The 22373-nt window shown below is 36.5% G+C and overlaps 1 protein-coding gene across 1 annotated transcript; it reads right to left on the reverse strand.

Annotated features, from left to right (window-relative positions):
* Positions 1-322: 322 nt before the first annotated feature.
* LOC134276401 (uncharacterized) lies at positions 323-21531 on the reverse strand. The gene is made up of 6 exons (XM_062758659.1): positions 21486-21531; positions 19942-20049; positions 19725-19830; positions 19540-19628; positions 5594-5734; positions 323-387 (listed from the first exon to the last, which is right to left on the reverse strand). Exons 1-6 carry the CDS (start codon positions 21529-21531, stop codon positions 323-325), a joined length of 555 nt encoding a protein of 184 aa, XP_062614643.1.
* Positions 21532-22373: the final 842 nt, after the last annotated feature.

Here is a 22373-nt window from a genome sequence, read left to right on the forward strand (position 1 = left end):
CCCCTCCGGCTGTGACCCAATATTTTATTTAAACAGGTGTGAACTATAAACTGACCATAAGAATGTTTCAAATAACAGGAGAAATTCTTCTTGCGTAAACAGACTTTCCGGGTTACAAAGCGTCATACCATTTTGATTGACAGGTGATGCACGAGAATTTCATGCGTACAGCATGCATGTACAGAGAACGGATTATTCATTGAACAATAGTTGTAAAGGAGTTGATTAAATGGAATCATAGACTAATTAATTGACTTTAGCGATGTTAATAAATGAAGAATGAGAATAAATACAAGTTATTATTTTTTTTACAGATAATGTATTAAGGGGCTGCATCTTTCTCTCTATCCCCCCTCTCTCTCTCATTCACGACATCGTTTTTACAGACTACAAGAATAGAATAACTTAATAAAATAAAGAAAACTTATTGAAATAATTACTTAATACACTGAAAGGATTATTGAAAACATAAATACTTGTCTGTGAAAAGAAAGTTTTCTGTAGCGATAAAGCGCCCGGAAATTATTGTATTGATTTCATGTTTCTGCTGCCGATTTTCGTATTTATTTTGTTTACTGATATTTTTCTTCTGAAGCTAACATTTGAACGGTAGATCTATTATTTTAAAAATTAAAAAAAAACAATGTACATATCTAATTACTAGGAATAAAAATGAAGCAGGAAGAGTCCTATTTATTTCTATAGATCAATGAATTAAAAATAAGTTACATATGTGCGTAGCGTTATATGTATAGAACAAGTATATACCCGATATATATATTAATTCCTTTTAATTATCTTACAACTTTATTTGAAAGTGAAAAAAAAATATTTATTAAATTTTTTTCCGTTTTAAAATGAATGTTCAGCATATGTAAATAATAAGCACAGACATCTTTACGAGTTCTATATATATTAATACATATCTATACATAATGTCAAAAACATCGATGGGATGATGTTTTTCCTTCCTTTCATTTTTTTTCATTTTTCCTCAATCACCCCTGTAGTGTAAATTAATGTTTAAATTGAAACCGAGAAATTAATTTGTTAAAAGCGGAAATATAATTATATACGTGTATTAAGTACTTCAAAAGTCATTTGAAATGATTTAATTTTTAGCAGCCAATCAAAAATTAAAGCTAACAGGCTCCGCCCACTTCATTTGCATACCGTCTCCCAAAGCGTACCGTTCACAAAACGAACCGTTCCGTGCAAGAAACGAAACGTACCGTCCACAAAGCGTACCGTTCCGTGTACAAAGCGAACCGTTCCGTGAACAAAGCGAACCGTTCAGTGCACAAAGCGTACCGTACCGTTCACAAAACGAACCGTTCCGTTCTTAAAGCGTACCGTTCCGTGCACAAAGCGTACCAAACCGTACCGTTCAAGTGGTGTAGTAGCACGTTTTAGGGTCTATATATATATATATATATATATATATATATATATATATATATATATATATATATATATATATATGTATAACTCATTTGTATATAACTCATTTATATAACCCCCAACAACTCTGTTGCAATGTATGGGGGAAAAACAACAATACGGAGTCAGTTCAAGTGCCCTGCCCCCCCCCCCCCCCCCATTTTATAATTAAATTAAATTATATACTTAGAGCATACTTACAGTGTAATGAACTTGTAATATGTACAATGTGTACCACTTAATATACACAAAGGCATTGGTTTTTATTTATAATACCATTTTATGTAATACACTAAAAATAATGATGCTCACTTATATGATCTTTATGCAATCGGGTATACGAGATATTGATATTTACGTAGCGACAATGACTAGATCTGTTGGACAACTTTCCTTGAAAAAAAATAAATCTGTCATATTTTCTTTCTTTTTTTGGATTTCAGAACGTATTTAAGAAGGAAAATGCAACAATGTGTTTGTTAACAATTTTACACAGACATTTGTTTTATTTTAAATAAGTGGATCGATTGATGTTACTTGATCAACCAGACACCTCCATATTGAGGGTGAAAACAATTAAATTTTCTTGTCCACATAATTAGGGCCCCGCTCGGCGGGCGCCCTATAGTGATCAGTCTGTCCGTCCGTCCGTCCGAGATCTCTTGTCCGGGGCATATCTTCTCTCTCCTTGGCCCAATCTGGCTCATACTTCACCCACAGAGTGCCTTTGGGTAACCGGTGTGCAGTGACCTTGAACCAGATTTCTAGGTCAAAGGTCAAGGTCCATAGCTGAATTATATGAAAAATCCTTGTCTGGAGCATATCATCTCTCTCCTTGGCCCAACTGGCCCATACATCACCCACAGAATGTCTTTGGGAAAGCAATGTTCAGTGACCTTGAACCAGCTTTCTAGGTCAAAGGTCAAAGTCATAGATAATTAAATGAAAAATCCTTGACCAGAGCATATCTTCTCTCTCCTTGGCCATATTCAGTTCATACTTCACCCACAGAGTGCCTTTGTGTAACCGATGTGCAGTGACCTTGAACCAAGTATCTAGGTTGAAGATCAAGGTCATAGCAGAATTATATGAAAAATCCTTGTCTGGAGCATATCTTCTCTCTCCTTGGCCATAACTAGCTCATACTTCATCCAGAGAGTGTCTTTGGGTAACTGGGGTGCGGCGACCTTGAACAAAGTTTCTAGGTCAAAGGTCAAGGTCATAGCAGAATGATATGAAAAATCCTAGTCTGGAGTATATTTTTTCTTTTGTTTGCCCAATCTGGCTATTACTTCACTCATAGAGATCCTCTGGTCAATGGATGTGCAGTGACCTTGGTCAAAGTTTCTAGGTCATGGTCTGAATTACCCTTTCTGTTTAAAATCTTTGTTTGGTGCATAATTCTTTGCCTTAATTCCAGTTAATTTATATAACTTGGGATACAAGATAATTTCGATAAATATTAGAAAATTTGCAGTATCTGTGAAGTCGTACTAAATGACTTTTACTGTATAACACAAATGTTCCTCTTCAAAATAATCCCTTTTAAAGGACCTTACATTTTCATGTTCATTGTTGAATGCGGGGCCCTTTGAGATGGCCACCATCTCAATGATATTTAGTTTCAGGATCTCTTCACAATTATAAATTGTCATATATCTTTCAAATTACTTTTCCTTAGGAATTTTGAAGTTCTAAATAAATATTATTAATGGCAACTTAAAAAAATAGGGAAAAAAACGTGAATTGTTTTACGCGATCCATTGTGACGTCATCTATGAGTTTATTGCGTAATATTCATACTTGTATAATATTGATAATCATTCCAGGCGAAAAACAAACAATTATATCAGTTGCAAAAAAAACATTAAAAAGGGTTAAAAATCTTGATTATTTGCACATTTTTCTTATCTGCGAACTTTTACAACAATATTTTTTTCTTTATATATATATATATATATATATATATTTTTTTTTTCTTTTTTGGGGCGGGGGGTCAGTTGATACTTCAATCGTTTAGCATGCTGATCTAAAGTTATCCCTATCGGTAATTTCTACCTGAAGGGTGGCTAAAATATATTGTCTACCTAATTTATTGTTAAATCTTTGTTCTTCAAGATAATGAGTCGACTTAATTACTCATTCTGAAAACTTTTTAATTTTTTTTACATAAATTACGGTGCCTTTAATTAAAAAAATAAGTTCACATTAGATTCCTCATCTAGATACTCAGAATAACACATAGACATAATTTAATATTGGCCACAACAAACGCGATTCACAAGGTGTTGTAAAATCGAAAAATTGTTGCGTTTTAAAAAAATATATATGTAAGTTTCATGAATCGCGTTCATTGCGGCCACAGTAAATTTTGAGATCAAAGATATAAAAACTGCCATTTTTTAAGAATATATTGATACATTGTATGGTTTTGAAATTTACGTAGCGTTTTTGTAACTTTTTTTACATCCGTGATCAGATAGACCAGATCGTGTACAAGATATATCACACTTTATTTCTGAAGATGTAATAGTTTATTTTTTTTTTTTTACGAATTTACTAGGCCGATAGTGGTTACAACCGTATTTTGTTCTTTGTGATTTTTCTTGGTTATTTATTTTTACTGGCAGTTGGTTTTTTTCACAGTTTTTACATTTTGACTAATACATTAATATATTTAAGTTTTGATAAAGTTTAACCAGTATTTTGAGGTATCTATCGTTTAAATTTACAATTACTTTAAAGACAGATTTGAATCAAAAATGGGAAAGGAGAATCAATTCCTGTTAGTGTGGTTTCTGCAGATCTTAATCTTTAGTTTTGCTTTTGTTCAATTTGTCTTTAGTTTTTTCCCCTGTTTTGAGTTAAGTTTGCTTGTTTCTTTTATCAATAAGTAAATGTACATGAACTATGAATCTATGACATTACAAAGTATACATTTTACTCAGCAAAACTGCTACTTCCAGCTTGAAAAGATGATGAAGGGTATGATGGAGAGGGTCTGCCGCACGTCCGTCTGTCTGTCAGTTTCGCTTCGGGGTTCCCATCTCTTATTCGCAACTCCTCTTATTCGCTTTACCACTGAGTGAAATTAAATTACACTTTCACAAAGTCTGTATTACATATTGCCATTGTGCCCCTCCTATTTTACTTTTCGATCCGACAGGTATTTTAGGATTTTCATGGCAAAAGATTGACATTGCGTTTATATTCTTACATATGACGTGAGATATGGCGGCTTCTGAATAACATTAGGTACCACAAGTCATTTTTCTTTACACATTTCCGTAAAACAAAATCGCAAAACTTGTACAGTATAAGAGATTGGAGGAGGGGGGGGGGGGGGCTATAAATATTTATTGAGCTCATTGCATATAGCACACGTACCTCTAGTTTTATTTTATTTCACAAAATATTAATCATAGACTATCTTTTTATAAACTATAATTTTGAAGTTCATTTTGATTTATTCTTATTTTGTTATATTTATATTCATAATATATGTGCTGTTTGTGTTTTGATACCTGTTATCGTAATTTTAACTGTATTATGTGTGAATATCGTTATTTATTTTTTTTTTATCTTACTTATATTGTCAGTCAAAAGCTGTGGGAATGATAAACCCATACTATTTTTAAAATTAAGTAATTGACGGCAGGCCCTAATTTTGAATATTTTCATTCATTAATGTCATAAATTGTGTGTGCAGATGTATTTTCTTAAAACGTTTTCCATCAATATCAAAAAGACTTCCGAAGTCATTTGGGCTTAAAGATAAATAAATCGAATGCAAAAACTGTGAAATGAAAAATGGAAGCTTTCTGAAAGCAAGTGTTATCCTTTATATGACAAAATATGAAACAATTTAATTTTCTGATTTATTTTTCTGAAAATGTACAGTAAGAAAGGATGTGTCGTGATAAGACTTATCAGTGTCATGGTATTACGTTCTGAATTTAATTTCAACATAACTCTTTCATATAATATGAACCACTTAAGTCTAAATTTCGTATACTTTATGAAAATGCTTTACAGTATTTTTACAGAAATGGAAAGATCGATAATCAAGACATGATGCACCCATATTTTCTTCAAGAAAATTGATTAGGATACACATATATAATGTAACTATTGGTCTCGAAAAGATGCTTACCTGCTTTTGTTTTACTTTGGAAAAAAAATTGTTGTTCTTTTTTGGATTTATTCTTCGTCACCTTTGGTTCACTATGGGCACAATATGTAGTAATAAATTGTTCGTGTTCTTCTTGTCCACTACATCCATCTGTTCTTTTTACTGTATTGAAATTGAAGCGTTACATGTATTCATAGTTTTTGAAGATCAATCAATATGGCAGTGTATTGATTGAGGGTTTCCCACAGAGCGAATTTACTGGACACGGTGGGACACCGAGGACTTTGCAGAAGGGTAAAACGTACGCTTAACTAGGACATCAGGTCCCCCGTGAATAGTTCGTCAGTTTGCGTAGTAATAAAACATTTTAGGAACTCTTCAGGCATTAAAGGCACAAAGGTATATTAATCGATGTCAATACGGAGACCTCAGGTCACCTTATGTATTTATTGAATTTTATATGATGGACAGTTTTCTTTCTCTTACTCCAAAATAATCATATCTGTAACTTTATACAGATCAACTTTCTAATATTTATATTTGCAAAACGATAAAGTAATTAGGGGAACTAGAAGTAACCATATATTGTACATCAGTAGGAAGACCAATAGTCACGTTATATTGTACATCATTAGAGGGGTCATATCTCACCTTACATTTTAAATTAATAGGGGGATGGATGGTATCCTTTTATTGCACGTCGTAAGAGTGACCTAAGGATTCCTTATTTTGTACATCATTTGGGGGACCACAAGTCACCTTATATTGTACATGTTAAAGTGGACTAGTGGTCACTTTATCTTGTACATCAGTAGCTAGGGGAACAATAGGTTATCTTATATTGTACATCAATAAGGTGACCGGAAGACACCTTATATTGAACATCAATAAGGGGATCGGAGGTCACTATATATCGTACGTGATTAGGGGGACGAGAGGTCACCTTATATTGTATATCAGTATGGGGACCAGAGGACACCATATATTAATTGTACTTCTGTTGAGGGACCAGGGACATGATTAGGAGGACTAGAGGACACCTGATATTATACATCAGTACGGGGACCAGAGGGCACCATATATTGTACATCTGTAGAGGGACCATGAGACACCTTATATTGTGCATGTTTGGGGGGACTAGAAGTCACCTTATATTGTACATCACTAGGGGGACCAGAGGTCATCTTATGTCGTATATCAGTACGGGGACCAGAGGTTATCTTATATTGTACATCAGTAGGGGGACCAGAGGTAACCTTATATTGTACATCAATATAGAGACCAGAGGTGATCTTATATTGTACATTATAAAGGAGACCAGAGGTCACCTTATATTGAACATTCGTAAGAAGACCAGAGGTCTCCTTATATTGTACATGATTAGGGGGACGAGAGATTATCTGATATTGTTTATCGGTATGGGGACTAGAGGTCACCTTATATTGTACATGATTAAGGGGACTAGAGATCACCATATATTTTATATCAGTAGGGGGACCAGAGGTCACCTTATATTGTACATATGTAGGGGGACCAGGGGGCACCTTATATTGAGTTTTAGTAGGGAATTTCAGTAGGGTAACCTGAGGTCACCTTTTATTGTATATCAGTAGTGGGACCAGAGGTCTCTTTATATTATACATCAGTAGGGGGACCTGAAGACAACTTGCATTTTACATCAGTGATGAGACTAGTTGTTATCTTATATTGTATATAAGTAGGGAGACCAGAGGATACCTTATATTGTACATATTGTACATCTGTAGGGGGAACAGGGGACACCTTATATTTATTTTAGTAGGGGACTTCAGTGGGGGACCTGAGGTCACCTTATGTTGCACATTAGTAAGGGGAACAGAGGTCACCGTATATTATACACCTGTAAGGGGACCAGAGGACACCTTATATTGCATTTTACATCAATGGGGGATCAGAGGTTATCTTATATTGTACATTAGTAGGGGGACCAGAGGTCATCTTATATTGTATATCAGTAGGGGGACCAGAGGTCATCTTATATTGTACATCAGTACGGGGACCAGAGGTCACCTTATATTGTTCATCAGTAGGGGGACCAGAGGTCACCTTATATTGTACATCAATAAGGAGACCAGAGGTTACCTTATATTGTACATCAATAAGGAGACCAGAGGTCACCTTATATTGAACATTCATAAGATTGATTGATTGTATACCCTTAAACGTCCCTCTCCAGAATATTTCACTGATATTGAGACGTCACCATTGCCGTTGAAGGGCTGCAAATATAGGCCTATGCTAGGCACTTACGGCCTTTGAGCAGGGAGGGATCTTTATCGTGCCACATCTGCTTTGACACGGGGCCTCGGTTTATACGGACTCATCCGAAGGACCGCCCAATTTAGTCGCTTTTTATGACAAACAAGGGATTACTGAGAACCTATTCTTACACGGATCCCCATTGGGTCAGATTCATATGAAAACAACATTCATAAGAAGACCAGAGGTCACCTTATATTGTATATGATTAGTGGGGCGAGAGGTTATTTGATAGTGTACATCAATATGGGGAGTAGAGGTCGCCTTATACGAGGTATTTTAAATATTCAATGTCCGCGATGCACGGAAAGAAACAAAATACGCTTTTCAATAATTTAGTGACAATGATTTAATATTATGTTACCTTTTAATTAAAACACATGTCTGTTAATATTTTTTTAATCCAATTTCTGATTGTTTTTTCGAACTCAGTTTTGGGTATAACTCTTTGTGTACTGGATTATGGCATATTCTATGATTTCCTGGACTTGTTAATGCCTTCTGAAAGGTTTGTTTTAAGTATGGAAATTTGGAAACAAATCAAAAGGCGAAAGATCTGGCAAAAAATGTTAATGTGAAAGAACATTAACTTTCTGTTTATCCCCAAGACTCCTTTACTCTTCAGGGTGTTCAGGTTTGCATTCTAGATTCCTCCAGAAATTAAACTGCCTCCCCGAATATGAATTTGAACAACAAGACCACTAATATTTAAGAAAATTGCATATAAATCTGTGTTTGTGCTTTTGCAATTCTTTGCTCTTCTCAGACCATCGCTGTTTGTGTCATGTACATCTTATAGTAAATTTTGTTTAGAGGGTTTTAAGCAGATTCTACTTTCATTATCTGTTTGAAATTCAAACAAACTTGGATAATTAATAAAATTACTGATATTTTTAATAATTGTTCAGATTTTCTTACACGCAGTCTTTTACTCCCATTTATTTTAAAACATAGGGTGACTTTTGAGTATTAAGTTTTTTTTATCTGTCAAACGTTTCTTTAAAACAGTTTGAACTACTCCCGAAATGATGTCTTTTAAATTTGCTATGTGTCGTGTAGTCAATCATACACCATCAGTGATTATTTTTTGAAATTTGGCAAACAGTACATCGGTTCTATTATTTTATGTTTGCAAGGACAGTATCCATTTTTGAAGCCCATTATATACCAATAATTTTTCAATCATTTAAATCCACCTGCTAAATTGTCTATAAAACAGACATTGATTGCTGTTAATTTTACATATTTTAACGAGAATTTCTTTGGGATTCTTAACAAGCTTTACAACAGCTTTAATGAACGGTTTAATTTCACTCTAGATTACTGATTCTTTAACATTTATGTTTTTATGTAGTGTCTCGAATACCCTTGTTTTCCAGCTTCTCATTATGAAACTAAGCGATGAAAATTTGTCACATAAACTGTTAAAAATTAATTAAAAATTAATTATCGAGAGGAAGGCAAGCTTAATGCTATATGATATCTGTATTGTATTTCATAGAGTTCAGGACATTATTCATTGAACAGCCCTCATATCGACATCAGTAGGGGGACAAGAGGTACCTTATATTGTACATCATTAAACCTAATGATCACACTATTTTAAACGACAATGAAAAAACCGGAATACACTTTACATTTTAAATCAATAAGAAGACCAGGGGATCATCTTATATTGAAAGTCAACAGGGAGACTAAAAGACACCTAATATTTTACATAAATATTGAGACCAAAAACTCCTTATTTGGTCACCTGAATCAACTTATTTGACATTCCTATATGATTTTTTCCTGGCGTTTTGCGCTGTGCATTTTGCGTAATTGATTCATTATTTCTTTAAAAAATCTTTCTCTCTGCTCCTGGATATTACTTAAACTAACAACATATAGTCATGATAAGCAAGGGAGCCTCTTCCAGAACTCTAAATTTCAAGGTCCCTGGCTCATTGGTACCATTGAGGGGTAGGGGCTCTAATTGAATACTGTTACTGAATTGATGCTATGAAATTTGTTGTTGGTATAATCAATTTTTTATATTGTGAAATGTATTATCCCAGAATAAGGGTTTTTGTGGTCAATTTGCACTACGAATTATTGCTAATTATCACTGATTACTTAAAATGAACTTTTTTGTTCCCCTACGCTCTATATAGGTATTAAGTAGCCAAACTAGGCATGCTTAGTATATAGTTATGATTATCAATGGTGCTTTTTTTCAAAATTGCGAATGTCATGGAATATGCTCCAAAGTGCGAACAAAATTTAATTGTTTTAAAGTTTTTACATGTTGTTCAGATGACCCATAGGCCTCTTGTCGTGTTCTTATAAAAGAACCTCTAGTATCCCGTTAATATGCATTTTATCTGTAACCTCTGGTCTATTCTTATTTTTTTTTAGATGACTCTTGGCCAAGACGGATCTAGAATCGTTGGTGCCTTATCTCTGCATTCATATTAATTTTATGTTATATCTGTTTTCCTTAAAAAATTACATCAATGGGGGACCACTGGTCTCCCTATTTATGCACAACATAAGGCGATAGCTGGTCCCTCTTGTGTTATAAATTATAAAGTGACCTAAGATCCCCATAATGATCTACAACATAGTTTGACTTTGATCTCATATTGATGTAGAAGGTGACCTCTGTTTCCCCTGATGATGTATAAAATAATCTGACACCTGGTCTTGTACAGTATAAGGTGACCTCTGTCCCTTTCTGTTATACAATGTAGAGGTGACATTTAAACATCATAATAAAAGAAAATATAAAGTGACCTTTGCTCATCCTATTGATGTACAATATTAGTTTATCTCTGGTCCATCTACTGACAATCGATAAAACTGACCGAAAGCTCAGCCTCCTACAGATGTACAATTTAAGATATCCTCTGACCTCACTACTGATGTACAATATATGGTGACCACTGGTCCCTTACTGGTGTACAATATAAGGTGACCCTGGTCCCCCTACTGCTGTACAATATAAGTCCCCCTACTGATGAAAAACATCAGATGACTTCTGGTCCCCTACTGATGTTCAATGTAAGATGACCTCTGGTCCCCCTACTGATGTAAAGTGCAGTATAAAGTGTTCACTGCTCCCCATAATGATGTATTATCTAAGGTGTCCCCTGGTTCCTCTACAGATGTACAATATAAAGTGACCTATAGACCCATTACTGATGTACAATATAAACTGATCCCTGGTCCCACTACTGATGTACAATAAAAAGTGTCGTCTGGGCCCCATACTTATGTACAATGAAAGGTTCCTCTGGTCCCCCTACTGATGTACAATATAAGGTGTCCTCTGGTCCCCCTACTAATGTACACTATAAGATGACTTCTGGTCCCCCATTGATGTTCAATGTAAGATTATCTCTGATCACCCTACTGATGTAAAGTGCAGTATATAGTGTTCTCTGCTCCCCACACTGATGTATTATATAATGTGTCCCCTGGTCCCCCTACAGATGTACAATATAAAGTGACCTCTGGACCCACTACTGATGTACGATATAAACTGATCCCTGGCCCCACTAATCATGTACAATAAAAGGTGTCCTCTGGACCCCATACTTATGTACAATAAAAGGTTTCCTCTGGTCCCACTACTGATGTACAATATAAATTGACCTCTGGTCCCTCCCTTGATGTGATGTGCAATATAAGGTGTCCTATGGTCCCCCTACTGAAGTACACTATATGGTGACCTCTGGTCCCCCTACTGATGTCTCCTACTGATGTATGATATAAGGTGTCTTCTGGTCCCACTACTGATTTATAATATAAAGTGACCTCTGGTCCCACCATTGATGTAATATGCAATATAAGGTGTCATATGGCCCCCCTTCTGAAGTCCCCTATTGAAGTACACTTTATTGTGACCTCTGGTACCCCTATTGATGTCTCCTACTGATGTATGATATAAAGTGACCTCTGGTTTCCCTAGAGCTGTACAATATAAGGTGACCCCTGGTCCCCTACTGTTGTACATTATAATTTGAGCTCTGGTTCCAGTTATGATTACAATGTAAGTTGACCTCTGCCCCCTACTGATGTTTAATATAAGGTTTCCTCTAGTTCCCCTACTAATGTATAATATAGGATGACCTCTGGTCCCCCTACTGATGTCTCCTACTGATGAATAATATAAAGTGACATCTGGTTTTCCTACAGATGTACAATATAAGGTGACCTTTCGTCCCACTACTGATGTACAATATAAGTTGACCTCTGCCCCCCTGCCTACTGATGTACAATATAAGGTGTCCCATGGTCCTCCTACAGATGTACAATATTAGGTTACCTCTGATTCCCTACTGATGTCTCCTAATGATGTTTAATATAAAGTGACCTCTGGTCTCCCTAAAGATGTACAATATAAAGTGATCTCTGGTCCCAGTACTGATGTAGATTGTAAGCTGACCTCAGCCACCCTACTGATGTACAATATAAGGTGTCCTCTAGTTCCCCTACTGTTGTTTAATATAACATGACCTCTGATCTCCACATTGATGTTTACTACTGATGTGTAATAAAAGTGACATCTGGTCCCACCATTGATGTACAATATAAGGTGACCTCTGGTCCCACTACTGATGTACAATATAAGATGACCTCTGGTCCCCCTACTGATGTACAATATAAGATGACCTCTGGTCTCCCTACTGATGTCTCCTACAGATGTACAATATAACGTGACCTCTTGTCCCACTATTGATGTACAATTTAAGTTGACCTCTGCCCCCCTACTGATGTACAATATAAAAGGTCCTCTAGTTCCCCTACTGATGTACAATATAGGATGACCTCTGGTCCACCTACTGATTTCTCCTACTGATGTAAAATATAAAATGATCCCAGGTCTCCCTACAGATGTTCAATTAAAGGTGACCTTTGGTCCCGTTACTGATGTACAATATAAATTGTCCTCTGCCCGCCCCTCCTACTGATGCACAATATAAGGTGTCCTCTAGATGTTTAATATAAGGTGACGTCTGGTCCACCTACGTATGTGCAATATATAAATATTTTTTTAAAGTTTTATATTTTTTTAATATAATGTAGTTTTGAGTGATCTATGAATTTGATATGTATAATTCTAAGGATGGGGGGTGGGGTGGTGGAGAACTCCATGCAGCTCCAAACTTCGCAATACAGTGTGTACATCTTCGTTGTAAGATAAATAAAATCATGGGTTTGCTACAAAGTGTTGAAGTGATGAGGTCTATTGAAGCATGACCTCTTATTAGGAAGACAAAGGAAAGTTTAAATAATTTATTTGCAATTTATTATTCCATTATGTTTAAGGATTGTTGAAAAGTCCAACCAAAATGAAGAGGTAGGGGGCAAAATCTTCATTTTACCCGTGCTTGTTAGAAATCTGCTGTTGCAGAGACTGGACGTCGTTAACTCTGAGTCGCTTACTATTAGTAAGGCGATCAGATGTTAACTAAGGCACTGCGTATATAGATACTATAACCTTACATGGAATAATAAGATCATAGAGGAGACCACAGATCACCCAACATAATCCATAAGTGTTCAACTCTTGTATATCATATATATCTTATAATATTGCAGTTAAATTTGCTCAGCACCCCCTCCCCCATCTTTTCTAATAACCATCAGATGGTAATTTCTTTGACAAAAATAAATTTTCTGGGGGGTTTTAACACTGTAAAGGCTTCACAGTAAGACGATTTTTTTTCTATTTTCACTTTACTTTACATTTTGTAGCGGAGTAAACAGGTCCGATAGTCGTAAACTGAGCGGGGGACCTAAGGTCCTAGTTGAGCGTACGTTTTATCCTTCTGCGAGGACTTTAGCTGAGTTTTTTCTAGATACGGCGAGGCACGGTTTACGAACCGGTATATATCAAATCCACGCACACTGATGTATGATATAAAGTGACCTCTGGTTTCCCTAGAGCTGTACAATATAAGGTGACCCCTGGTCCCCTACTGTTGTACATTATAATTTGAGCTCTGGTTCCAGTTATGATTACAATGTAAGTTGACCTCTGCCCCCTACTGATGTTTAATATAAGGTCTCCTCTAGTTCCCCTACTAATGTATAATATAGGATGACCTCTGGTCCCCCTACTGATGTCTCCTACTGATGTATAATATAAAGTGACATCTGGTTTTCCTACAGATGTACAATATAAGGTGACCTTTCGTCCCACTACTGATGTACAATATAAGTTGACCTCTGCCCCCCTGCCTACTGATGTACAATATAAGGTGTCCCATGGTCCTCCTACAGATGTACAATATTAGGTTACCTCTGATTCCCTACTGATGTCTCCTAATGATGTTTAATATAAAGTGACCTCTGGTCTCCCTAAAGATGTACAATATAAAGTGATCTCTGGTCCCAGTACTGATGTAGATTGTAAGCTGACCTCAGCCACCCTACTGATGTACAATATAAGTTGTCCTCTAGTTCCCCATCTGTTGTTTAATATAACATGACCTCTGATCTCCACATTGATGTTTACTACTGATGTGTAATAAAAGTGACATCTGGTCCCACCATTGATGTACAATATAAGGTGAACTCTTGTCCCACTACTGATGTACAATATAAGATGACCTCTGGTCCCCCTACTGATGTACAATATAAGATGACCTCTGGTCTCCCTACTGATGTCTCCTACAGATGTACAATATAACGTGACCTCTTGTCCCACTATTGATGTACAATTTAAGTTGACCTCTGCCCCCCTACTGATGTACAATATAAAAAATCCTCTAGTTCCCCAACTGATGTACAATATAGGATGACCTCTGGTCCCCCTACTGATTTTTCCTACTGATGTAAAATATAAAATGATCCCAGGTCTCCCTACAGATGTTCAATTAAAGGTGACCTTTGGTCCCGTTACTGATGTACAATATAAATTGTCCTCTGCCCGCCCCTCCTACTGATGCACAATATAAGGTGTCCTCTAGATGTTTAATATAAGGTGACGTCTGGTCCACCTACGTATGTGCAATATATAAATATTTTTTTAAAGTTTTATATTTTTTTAATATAATGTAGTTTTGAGTGATCTATGAATTTGATATGTATAATTCTAAGGATGGGGGGTGGGGTGGTGGAGAACTCCATGCAGCTCCAAACTTCGCAATACAGTGTGTACATCTTCGTTGTAAGATAAATAAAATCATGGGTTTGCTACAAAGTGTTGAAGTGATGAGGTCTATTGAAGCATGACCTCTTATTAGGAAGACAAAGGAAAGTTTAAATAATTTATTTGCAATTTATTATTCCATTATGTTTAAGGATTGTTGAAAAGTCCAACCAAAATGAAGAGGTAGGGGGCAAAATCTTCATTTTACCCGTGCTTGTTAGAAATCTGCTGTTGCAGAGACTGGACGTCGTTAACTCTGAGTCGCTTACTATTAGTAAGGCGATCAGATGTTAACTAAGGCACTGCGTATATAGATAATATAACCTTACATGGAATAATAAGATCATAGAGGAGACCACAGATCACCCAACATAATCCATAAGTGTTCAACTCTTGTATATCATATATATCTTATAATATTGCAGTTAAATTTGCTCAGCACCCCCTCCCCCATCTTTTCTAATAACCATCAGATGGTAATTTCTTTGACAAAAATAAATTTTCTGGGGGGTTTTAACACTGTAAAGGCTTCACAGTAAGACGATTTTTTTTTCTATTTTCACTTTACTTTACATTTTGTAGCGGAGTAAACAGGTCCGATAGTCGTAAACTGAGCGGGGGACCTAAGGTCCTAGTTGAGCGTACGTTTTATCCTTCTGCGAGGACTTTAGCTGAGTTTTTTCTAGATACGGCGAGGCACGGTTTACGAACCGGTATATATCAAATCCACGCACACTGATGTATGATATAAAGTGACCTCTGGTTTCCCTAGAGCTGTACAATATAAGGTGACCCCTGGTCCCCTACTGTTGTACATTATAATTTGAGCTCTGGTTCCAGTTATGATTACAATGTAAGTTGACCTCTGCCCCCTACTGATGTTTAATATAAGGTCTCCTCTAGTTCCCCTACTAATGTATAATATAGGATGACCTCTGGTCCCCCTACTGATGTCTCCTACTGATGTATAATATAAAGTGACATCTGGTTTTCCTACAGATGTACAATATAAGGTGACCTTTCGTCCCACTACTGATGTACAATATAAGTTGACCTCTGCCCCCCTGCCTACTGATGTACAATATAAGGTGTCCCATGGTCCTCCTACAGATGTACAATATTAGGTTACCTCTGATTCCCTACTGATGTCTCCTAATGATGTTTAATATAAAGTGACCTCTGGTCTCCCTAAAGATGTACAATATAAAGTGATCTCTGGTCCCAGTACTGATGTAGATTGTAAGCTGACCTCAGCCACCCTACTGATGTACAATATAAGTTGTCCTCTAGTTCCCCATCTGTTGTTTAATATAACATGACCTCTGATCTCCACATTGATGTTTACTACTGATGTGTAATAAAAGTGACATCTGGTCCCACCATTGATGTACAATATAAGGTGAACTCTTGTCCCACTACTGATGTACAATATAAGATGACCTCTGGTCCCCCTACTGATGTACAATATAAGATGACCTCTGGTCTCCCTACTGATGTCTCCTACAGATGTACAATATAACGTGACCTCTTGTCCCACTATTGATGTACAATTTAAGTTGACCTCTGCCCCCCTACTGATGTACAATATAAAAAATCCTCTAGTTCCCCAACTGATGTACAATATAGGATGACCTCTGGTCCCCCTACTGATTTCTCCTACTGATGTAAAATATAAAATGATCCCAGGTCTCCCTACAGATGTTCAATTAAAGGTGACCTTTGGTCCCGTTACTGATGTACAATATAAATTGTCCTCTGCCCGCCCCTCCTACTGATGCACAATATAAGGTGTCCTCTAGATGTTTAATATAAGGTGACGTCTGGTCCACCTACGTATGTGCAATATATAAATATTTTTTTAAAGTTTTATATTTTTTTAATATAATGTAGTTTTGAGTGATCTATGAATTTGATATGTATAATTCTAAGGATGGGGGGTGGGGTGGTGGAGAACTCCATGCAGCTCCAAACTTCGCAATACAGTGTGTACATCTTCGTTGTAAGATAAATAAAATCATGGGTTTGCTACAAAGTGTTGAAGTGATGAGGTCTATTGAAGCATGACCTCTTATTAGGAAGACAAAGGAAAGTTTAAATAATTTATTTGCAATTTATTATTCCATTATGTTTAAGGATTGTTGAAAAGTCCAACCAAAATGAAGAGGTAGGGGGCAAAATCTTCATTTTACCCGTGCTTGTTAGAAATCTGCTGTTGCAGAGACTGGACGTCGTTAACTCTGAGTCGCTTACTATTAGTAAGGCGATCAGATGTTAACTAAGGCACTGCGTATATAGATACTATAACCTTACATGGAATAATAAGATCATAGAGGAGACCACAGATCACCCAACATAATCCATAAGTGTTCAACTCTTGTATATCATATATATCTTATAATATTGCAGTTAAATTTGCTCAGCACCCCCTCCCCCATCTTTTCTAATAACCATTAGATGGTTATTTCTTTGACAAAAATAAATTTTCCTGGGGGTTTTAACACTGTAAAGGCTTCACAGTAAGACGATTTTTTTCTATTTTCACTTTACTTTACATTTTGTAGCGGAGTAAACAGGTCCGATAGTCGTAAACTGAGCGGGGGACCTAAGGTCCTAGTTGAGCGTACGTTTTATCCTTCTGCGAGGACTTTAGCTGAGTTTTTTCTAGATACGGCGAGGCACGGTTTACGAACCGGTATATTTCAAATCCACGCACACCGTGCAACACATTATACTCGGTGTAATGCTACGTTTACACTAAGTTTCCGGCATCCACGGCAATAACGTTTCAGGCCACCGTGGAAAAAACGGGACGGGCGTGAGAAAACTTGGGGCAACGGGATGGGCAAACGTAACTCATCGCGACTGCCGTGGATGCCGTGCCAGATTTTTAGACTGTCAAAAAATTTGTCACGGCGGGCAAGTTGCAGATGTGAAACGTAGAAGGTCGTAGTAAAACGGAATAAACGCAACAAAACGCGACAGCACGTAATAGACCGTACCAGAACTTGGAGGCAGGCCGCAGTGGAACGGGAGAATGTATATTTCCACTCATCTCACGGTCCATTCACGTTTTGAGTCGTTCTACTGAGTTTAGTCCGCGTTCTGTCACGGCTAGTTCACGGTTGTTGTCCGTTTTATCACGTTCTTCCACGTTTCATCATGGTCCTTAGGCAAAGTAGGGTGTATTGTAGCCGTTTCCTCACGTTCAATAGGAGTTAGTCCCGGTATGTTACGGTTTACGGTCCCCGTGCGTTGTGTTCTACTACGGTCTCACACGGCGCACGCGGTCTGAAAGGAAGCATATAAAAGCCGGGCACTGCAGAGAGGTTTCATTCGTCTTATTCGTCTCATTCCTAGTTGTTGCACTCCTGCCTTCCCTCTCTGTAACTGCTGCTGGTTTTCTTCATTTTGACGAAGTTATTTTAGGTATGCACCCAGCAAACACGCGAAAATAAAATCTTCGTCTTCGGAATTCATGATGTTTTATCTTCGAAGGGTCATGATACAATGATTGTTTCTAGTTAGGAGACCTTCTCTGGTACAAACGTGATCCATAGTTTCCTGGCGTCCATGTTTCATACGTAGAAAGACTTGACAGAACGTGAGAAACGTATAAGAACTTCATTAGAACGCGAGAAACGAGAGGGGACCCATCAGAACGTAAGAGGCCTGGGGGGAACGTGCTGGTATACGTGGCAGAACCGTATTGCGCCGTGCATGCACGTGGAGCCTCCGGCACTCCACGGCAACCTCTTCCTACGGCCATCACGGATTCCGTAGAAGACCGTAGAAGACCGCAAAAGAACTTGTCAAAACTTGGATATAGAGGGGAAAATAACCAAAATCTCACGGCGCACTACGTTTTGGGCAAACGGGGCTACCCTGGCTGCCGAAAACATAGTGTAAACGTAGCATAACACAGAGCATTTCACATGGTGTTTTTTTTAAACCTTAAGTTGCGGAAAACTCTTGGTCTACTTCAACTGCAGCAAGGACGAACCTCTTGAATTAAAACTCCTTAACGGAAAACAAATATTCTGTTGTGATATGTAACAATTTACTGATTTATTTTTTTCATAATTCCAATAACAGTTCCCCTATTTCACTGTCAATTATAACCAACACTTAATATAGAACTCATGATTGCCTTAAATCTTCTAATCAACAAGCACATGTAGATACAAGTATATTTTTATAAATTAAAAAAAAAACCCTTACTTTTATATTATTAACAATATATCTTTTAGTTTAAAAAAATAACGTTTTTTCCTGATGTAAGCAGCATTTTTGCTGAATTTTATCTAATCTTTTGCACTTAAATCAAATTGTTTTTTTTTTCAACAATAAAATTGCTGTGAGGCATCCACTTTCTTAAGAGAAATGCGTAAAAATGTTATTCTCAATGATTTTTTAAAAGTGTAATAAATTTCCATTTCCATCCTTTATTTGTAAAGAGCTAAGGAAAGTCTTCAGTGATTCCCACCTCTATCTGATTAATACATTTCTTATTGAATATTTATGTACTAACCTCTGCTTTTCCTTCTCTGTCTTTCTTTCCATTTTTTAATGATGAAAATGGCCAATCCAATACAGAAAAATGATATTGCTGAAACCAATCTAAAATATTGAATGAAATACAATTTAATCAATCAATGTTTTTTCTATACACTGCAAATTGAAATGCAAGTGGAATATGTAATTTTGTGTACTTACATTAACACAGTGGTATACACTTCTGACTTATCTTCAGGAACGAAAGTTACATTTTTATTACTTGATGGAATTGTTGATGTTAATTCCATGGTTTTACAAGGTTCGTCTACAATGACAACATATTATTATTCTTTATATTATTATTATATTTTTTTATTCTACATGTTTTAAAGATAAAAACATACAGACTGTAGGCGATAAAATTATTACTACTTACACAGGTGGGCTTCTGAGGACAGAAATCGGCCAGGACACAAAGAGGATTGGCTACAATTTATGTTTTTATCTGTTTGAAGTTGTGTGTTGTTATAAAAGACACATACACCTGTTTCATAAATCAAATACAATGTGTTAGAGAAAAGTACTGGAAATTGCTATATGACAATTAAAAAAAAATATTCAAATTTTGATTCACATGTTGTTTTTGTTATCTTCAACATGATGAGTCTCGATTATGCAGGTATGTGAAGGCTACACCGAAAAAAAAATCTACTATTCTATACAATATAAAATCCAAGTAAATAGTTAAATAAGCTATTTATTTTAGTCTGTTTTTTTAATAGTGATTTGAATGAAGACTGTAAAATTCAATGCAGACAAAAAAGAGTGGATTAAAGTTATTGGTCACGAGCGCCATTAATCCCATTACAACTAAATATTTGCAGAGTAAAAATGAAACGTAAGGACAATTCGTATAAACATGCATATGGGAAGAGCTTAAAAGCATTTAAGTTCAGATGATACAAAGAAAAAATGGATGCCTGGATTGATACATATGTCTGGGCCTATTATTGTTTCAAAAAAAATGATATTAATAAGTTTCTAAAATATAAAATTATTGTAAAACTTCTCTGATGCTCAAAATTCTACCTTTCTACAACCATCCTTATTGATCGATATAGGACGCATGCGTGACACACAGGACGTCTTTCGTTTCCATCTCTCAAGTTCGACCATTTATTGTAAAAAAAAAAAATTGTAGTTCTCTTCTTACCAAAACGGACTGCTCTGTCTACAGGAGATGTGCTGTTCCCATTTATGTGTAAATTCTGACAATCGGAGTAGTTTTTACTATAGAACAGTTATTCCATTGTGCCGAACTGTCGAGTTCCCAAATATTGCGCAACTTCCGCTTTCACTTCCGTTTTCCAATCTAAACAACATGAAGAGAATACGGAATTTGGACTTTGTCTTCGGACTTTTTGCTTTCTCCATGCTGTTTTCACGAACATTTCCAAGTAAGATTGTCTTATGCTATTTCGTCTACCAGCCCAGTGATAGCCCATATATGCCACAAGACAAGTATTTTTGGTACATATTCAACTCTGTGTCTAAGAACATACTGTGGTACGGCCAACGTGAATAATTACAGTTCAAAGCCCGTTGCTAGTGAGCTATTGCATAGCTCAGTCAGGAATGGTAAAAAACTTAATGCTCAATAGCTCTATTAACAACATTTGCTGTACATTGCTGTCCTGCTTATCATCCATGCATCAGACACCGAGTTAAACCCAGGCCCAGGGCCATAGTACCCTTGCCAAATCTATGGAAAGGCTGTTACATGTAAACACAAGGCTGTAGCCTGTGACAATTGTTCATTATGGTATTACAAGGATTGTATGCACATGCCTACATTAGTTTATCATGCCCTTGAAAATTCGAATACCTCATGGGTATGTTGTTCATGTGGAATTCCTAACCTTTCAAGTAGTCTTTTCGATAGTTTTGTTGTAGACTCTGTAAATCGGTTTTCTTGCTTACAGATCACTTCCCATAGTGACTTAGCCTCTCCAACACCTCTAGTCATTCAGAAATAGGATAACCTCTGCACATTTCTAGCCCAGCAGGAAAACCTAGAAACAATAAAGAAACACCCTCCCAGCTTCGGTTTGTGTGCCTTATTATGCAAAGCTATATGCCCAAGAAGGAAAGCTTTTGGAATCTCTTAGAAAGCAGCAACCCTGACGTGGTCGTTGCAAATGAGACCTGGTTAAGGCCAACAATCTACAACAGTGAGCTGCTGCCTCAATATTCAATATATTCAATTTATCGCAGAGATCGTAGTGATGGGTATGGTGGAGTCTTTATTGCGCATAAAGATAATCTCACTAGTGATCCAGTTGAAATTAAATCTGACTCTGAGGTATTGTGTTGGTGTATACATAACCCCTCAGGAGACTCAGTTATAGTCATATCAGCCTTTAGACCCCCAGGCGGCACCATAGAATATGCCTTAGACTTATTTAATGCTGTGAAGGAGATTTGTCGTCACTACATCTTAGGTGGGGATTTAAAACTCTCCATACATTTCTTGGCCTACAAATTCCATTACTGGCCATCAATGTATTAAGTATATAAAGGAACACATACTCAACATAGAAAACGAACTTGGTCTTAATCAAATTGTAGACTTCCAAACACGGAAAGAGAAGACACTTGATCTCTTCTTCTCAAATAGACCGTCCTTTATAGATAGATGTGAACCTCTCCAAGGAATTAGTGATCATGAAGCTATTTTTGTGTCCATGAACATCTCTATAAGCCGCATCAAACACCCCAGACGTCGTATTCTCTTATGGGAAAAAAGCAGACATAGAATGTATTAAAAACAGTGCTGCCACCTATGCAGGGGGATTTTGTAATGACTTT

Source organism: Saccostrea cucullata, unplaced genomic scaffold, assembly GCF_032062105.1.
Source record: "Saccostrea cucullata isolate Sc308-1 unplaced genomic scaffold, CSIRO_AGI_Scuc_v1 ctg7029, whole genome shotgun sequence".
NCBI lineage: Eukaryota > Metazoa > Mollusca > Bivalvia > Ostreida > Ostreidae > Saccostrea > Saccostrea cuccullata.

What these genes read in the sequence shown, in the direction of transcription:
- LOC134276401 (XM_062758659.1), bottom strand. Translation starts at nt 21,531, where the DNA reads ATGACTAGAGGTGTTGGAGAGGCTAAGTCACTATGGGAAGTGATCT. An exon ending in GTCCTCAGAAGCCCACCTGT is followed by an intron (nt 19,831 to 19,941) that starts GTAAGTAGTAAT and finishes TTGTCATTGTAG; the next exon opens with ACGAACCTTGTAAAACCATG. An exon ending in GTGTATACCACTGTGTTAAT is followed by an intron (nt 19,629 to 19,724) that starts GTAAGTACACAA and finishes TCAATATTTTAG; the next exon opens with ATTGGTTTCAGCAATATCAT.